General features: G+C 52.5%; 1 protein-coding gene across 1 annotated transcript in view; it reads right to left on the bottom strand.

Moving 5' to 3' along the window:
• The window catches only part of LOC103272771 (1-aminocyclopropane-1-carboxylate synthase-like protein 1), a 19,416-nt gene extending 13,811 nt beyond the window's left edge, over positions 1–5,605 (bottom strand). The window contains 3 exon segments of the mRNA XM_008070242.1: positions 297–356; positions 4,377–4,646; positions 5,532–5,605. Coding sequence (XP_008068433.1) covers positions 297–356; positions 4,377–4,646 — 330 coding nt within the window. The 5' untranslated portion in view covers positions 5,532–5,605.
• Between the last annotated feature and the right edge of the window lie 11 nt (positions 5,606–5,616).

The raw sequence follows: 5,616 nt of genomic DNA, 5'->3' as shown, positions 1-5,616 counted from the left end.
TTATCCCCTGAAGTACCAGTTGCTGAATACCACCCACAGAGCACTGTTTCCCCTCCCCCCCAGATCAGGGACCCCACACAGCAGGAAGGACTGAGTGAGGAAAAGAGTCAGGAGCAGAGTAGAAAGTGACTTGCCCAGGGTCACACAGAAAGCTGTTCCGTGGCAAGCCTGGAACTGGGTCTCCTGGCTCCTGGACTGGGGTCGCCAGGCAATCAGCAAGCCCTTAGGGGAGAGCATTCCAGGGAAGACAGCGCCTCGGAACCCGCGGTGCCACCCCGAGGTGCCCCAGAACCCACCCGCCTGGACAGCAGGTCATAGCAGAGTTTGTTCTCACTGGTGCCCAAGTTAACGATGCCCTGGAGATGGAAAACACAGAGGCAGATTGAGCATGGCAGGGGGTGCCGCTGAGAGGCTGGGGAGCCCACCAAGGCAGCAAAGCAGTGGGAGTGCTCTGCCACCTGCCCTTCCAACCACCCTTCCTTGCCTCTGCTCAAGCCACGCCCTTTGCTGGGCTCCTGGATCCTATCTTCCCACTTCTCAAGCCCGTCTCCTCCAGGAAGCCTCCCTGAAAGCCTCACCGGGAAGGGATCTTTTTTCTTTTGAATCCCACAGCTCTCGATCTATTGCCTTTAGAGCACCGGCCGGTTTCTGACTCAGGTCACAGGGACTGAGTACATGCCACGTCTCCTCGACTGATGGAGGGTAAGCTCCCTGAAGACCAGACGCATGACGAAGGCAACAGTGTGCTTCTCCAGGGGCTTAGCAGGGCTCAGTACAGGTTTACAGGTGAAAAACTGTCTACGACAAATTGACACTCTGGCAGGAACAGAAGTGAAGGCTGACGGAGGCCAAGAAAGACCCCCATATCGGTGTAAATGCTCCCCAGGAGACCTGGGCAGCATCACACAACACCTGCCTCCACTCACAGGAGAGGGAGGGGAGCGATACAGAAGCAAAACTTGGAAGAGCTCAGACTGTGGCAAAATAAAGGGCAGTGCTCCTTCACCCCTCAGGGAGCAAACAGCCATGACCTCTTAGGCTCAGGCAATCCTTCCACCTCAGTCTCCCAAGTAGCTGGGACTACAGGCGTGTGCCACTATACCCGGCTTTTTTTATTTTTTGTAGAGTCGAGGTCTCGCTATGTTGTCCAGGCTGGTCTCAAACTCCTGGGCTCAAACAGTCCTCCTACCACGGCCTCCCAAAGGGATGGGATTACAGGTGGCTCCCCCACACACAGCCAACCCACCCACACATCCCCAAAACACATGCTCAGTCCAAAGTTTTCTCACCCTGCACTGCTGGGACCCTGGGACAGACCACCACGACTTCCTGTCCACATCACCGTAATAGCATCCCTGTTTCCTGAACGTGCCCTTACCCGCTGAGGTAATCTCCATCCAGCGTCCAAAGTCATCTTTTACAAACCCAAATCAGACTGTGTTGCCCCTCCTTTGAATATCTCCTGCCTTGTCTAAAATCAGAAGGCTCATCACGCCCTGGGGTCCTACAGATTTATTACCACTGCTGCCCCATGTCCTTGTTTTTAATCCCATGTTTGCTTTATTTTTAAATAAAATGTGTTTCTCAGAGCAGCTGTAGGTTCACAGCACATGGAAGAGGAAGGACAGAGAGTTCCCACAGACTCCCTGCCCCTACAAACACACCTACCCATGCTTTCTTTCCTGCTGTCTTTATCTGTTTGCGCCTGCCATCACAGAATGCCACACACTGAGTAATTTGTAAATGACAGAACTTCACTGCATGGCTCTGGGGACTGGGAGGTCCAAGATCAAGGGAGAGTGACTGGTCTTCCCATTACCCTCCTGACTTCATCGCCTGTTCAGACCACTTTACTCCAGCCCCAGCGGCCCCTTCGTTGTCCTTTGAATTCACCAAGCATGGTCACAACCCGGGGCCTTTGCACTGGCTGTTCCCTCTGCCTGGAATCCTCCTCCCCGATATCCTCATGGCTCGCTCTCTGGGCAGGCTCTAAGATCGCCACCTCCAGGTATTCATATCTCTTTTTCTTTTTTTTCATTCTTTCTTTTTTCTTGTTTTTTTGGAGTCGGGGTCTGTCTCTCTGTCACCCAGGCTGGAGAGCAGTGTGACAATCATAGCTCACCCCATCCTTAACCTCCTGGGCTCAGACAATCCTTCTACCTCAGTCTCCCAAGTAGCTGGAATTCCAGGCATGCACCACCATGCCTGGTTTTTATTTTTAATTTTTGTAAAGTTGAGGTCTTGCTATGTTGCCCAGAGTGGTCTCAAACTCCTAGGCTCAAGCAATCCTCCCACCTTGGCCACCCAAAGGGCTGGGATTACAGGAGTGAGCCACCATGCCTGGTCTACCCACACCTCTTGAATGTGGGCTGGACCTAGGGACTTGCTGCTAATGAACAGAATACACAGAAGGTATGGGATGCCACTTCTGAGGTTAGAAAGTCTGTGGCTTCATCTTGGGTACTCACGATCTCTCACCCTCTCTGGGGTCACTTGCCCTGGGGGACGCCAGCTGCCATGGCATGAGACAGTCCTGGGGAGAAGCTCACGTGGAGAGAGACTGAGGCCTGCCAACAACCATGCAAGTGAGCTTGGAAGTGGAGTCTCTCTTCCCATCCAATCACCTTTCCCCATCTGGGCCAAGCTTTCTGATGAGACCACAGCCCCGGTTCACAGAAAATCTTGAACCTGAGGGAGCCACCGGGATTCCTGAATCCCAGAAACTGTAAAATGTTTTTTAAAAATTGTGAAATAGTTTTAAGTTGTTAAAATGTGGGGCCATTTGTTACACAGCAATAGATAACTAATATAATCCCCCATTTTTTTCAAGTCTCTGCTCAAAAGTCACCTTATTAAAGTAGCCTTCTATGAACTGCTTCTGTTAAAAAGCAACACCCCCAGCCCATACATTACTCTCTGTCTTCTGGTTTACTTTTCTCTATAGTACTTAGCCTCATATAGTGTTTTGGGTTTTTTTCTCTGTTTATTGTCTGCCTCCCCACATAGACTACAAACTCTGGAAATAAGAACTTTGTCTTAGGCAGGGCGCAGTGGCTCATGCCTATAATCCCAGCACCTTGGGAGGCCGAGGTGAGAGGATTGCCTGAGCTCACAGGTTTGAGATTAGCCTGGGTAACTTGGTGAGAACTCATCTCTACAATAAATTTTTTTAAAAAAGAACTTTGTTCACTGCTATAACTCTAGCACTTAGAATAGTGCTGTCACCTGGTGAATATTATTTTTTGTTTTTGTTTGAGTCGGAGTCTCACTCTGTCACCCAAACTGGAGTGCAGTGGAACACTCACGGCCACCCCGGTGTCAATCTGCTGGGCTCCAATGAGCTCCTGCCTCAGTCTTCCAAAAAGCCAGAACTATGGATGCATGCTACCATGCCCAACTAATTTTCTATTAATTGTAGAGACGAGGTCTCACCAAGTTGCCTAGGCTGGTCTAGAACCCACGAGCTCAGGCAACCTACTCACCTTGGCATCTGAAAGTGCTGGGATTACAGGCTGGGCTACCAAGCCCAGCCGCAAATGAAGGTTATTAAAGGGCTTTTTGTGACAGCTCTCTGACTTCGGAAGGTACTACTAAGAAAAGCTTATAGCAGGAGACCCCAAACCCTAAGCTGTGGACGGGTATGAGTCCATATCCGTGGCCTGTTGGGAACCGAGGCAGAAGATGAGTGGCGGGCAAGCAGAACTCCGTCTGCAGCCAGATCAGCGGTGGCATTAAATTCTCATAGGAGCATGAACCCCACTGTGAACTGCACATGTGACGGATTTAGGTTGTGCGCTACTTATGAGAATCTGGTGCCTAAAGATCTCCCTCCCATCCATGTCTTCCGTGAAACTGGTCCCCGATGCCAAAAAGGTCAGGGACCGCCGGCTCATAGTAACCAGGACAGATGATATTAGTAATAACAGCAGCTACCAGGTATTGTGTGTATGATGTGGCAAGCACTGTATAACTTCGTATACCAGCTCCATTTAAACTTGACTCTCCTTCAGAGCAGGTATTATCATCCCATCGAGATTCAAAGAGTTTAAGTAATGAGCTCAACACCATACGCCCTAGAAGTGAAACGGTTATGACCTGAACCCTGCCTCTGCCCCAGCTCCAAAGTTGGATAATTGACAGATCCCAGGTCAGCATTCTATGGTTCTTAAAATCCTCTCTCACAAATCAGGGTCCCCTTTATTCCAAATGGGCCGTGTTCTCATCCTCACTATAAACTGGAGCCTCATTGAGCGACGTCAGACGCCCTCTTGGAGGTCAGAGGACCACCCTGACGAGAGTGAGCTGGGTGCTGCCCGACTGGCTAAGGGAGGGTGCCCTACCCTGCAGTCCCCTCCTGGGAGGGGAGCCTCACTCACGCTGGGCTTCTTGTCTTCATCATACTCATCCGTGCGGTAGGTCCGACAGCCCTCCTCGGCTGAGTCCCAGAACCATTTGATCATCCTTCCTCTAGAGGACAGGTAGGAGCCATCAGAGGAGAACACAGCAGGATCGCCCACTCCACGGAGCCCTGGCAGCTTCTGGTCTGGTTTTCTGGAACATTCTCCTTCCAGACCATCCCCGTGGCTACTGCCCAGGTCCTGTGTAGAGGCTGGACACAGAGAGGAGGTAGGAGCCCTGGATTCCATCTGCAGAAAGACAAAAGCGCTCAATGCACAGGCCCGCCCAAGGGCTTTCCATAGCATCAAAGAGGTGGAGTCACGGGGTCCTCTTCCGCTTAGCTGCCCCTCCTTTAAGTTTGTGCACTCATCGCTGTGCAAGTCCCTTACTAGTTGTGACCTGTGTGCAACCGCTCCAACCAGTGAAATCTGGCAAGGACCTATTATGTGCCAGGGGCTGTCCTGGCGAGGCTGATGTGACTTTAATACGTGGCTGCGTTGGCTTGATCTGCTTCTGCAGAAGTTTTCCGTTCTGCAGCCTCAAGGGTCCCCACGTTGTATTTCCATTCTTGCTGATGTCAATTACACAAAGCCAAGTCAAAATGATCGACATTAAAGCAGATGGTCGCCTGGGAGTCCTGGTCTTGTGGAGGAGAGGGCAAAATGAGATAACTCAGTGATCTGGAGCCAATGGTGGGCAGGAACTGAGGGGAAGTGGAGTGGGGGTCTCCACAAGTGCAGGCACTCCAGGCCGAGCTCCAGAGCCAGCGTCTTCACTCCCCGGCGGGACGGAGGAGGCCTAGGTGTGGGAGAGGACGGTCTCATCCCGCCGTGGATGTGGGCACCTTCGCCCCTGCAAGCCAGCTTCCTGGACTGCACAGTGGGTATGACAGCAGCCCCCTCCAGGGGTGGCAGTGAGGGGGAAGGCGGTAAGTTAACTAAGACAGCGCACCTGGCTAAAGTCCAGCAAAATGCGTCATTAGGGCACAACTTTCCCAGTCCTCACACAACAAAGGGTGGGCGACCGGCGGGAGGCCCAGAGACCCAGGGGTCCCGCGCTTATACTTGGCTCCGCAAAGCCTTAGGTGGGGAGGGGTGTCCTCCCCAATCGGCTGGGCTCTCGGGACCGCTCACCTCCAGCCTCCCGACAGCCCAGGCAGGAGGAAGGGCGCTGGGGTGGGCGGCACGGCAGGGCGGGGCGAGTCCGCGGAGGGACCCC

This window comes from Carlito syrichta, unplaced genomic scaffold (assembly GCF_000164805.1).
Source record: "Carlito syrichta isolate Samal-C Ts95f unplaced genomic scaffold, Tarsius_syrichta-2.0.1 Scaffold313210, whole genome shotgun sequence".
NCBI lineage: Eukaryota > Metazoa > Chordata > Mammalia > Primates > Tarsiidae > Carlito > Carlito syrichta.
Note: the sequence above shows the minus strand (reverse complement) of the source record. Positions and strands in the feature narration are given on the sequence as shown.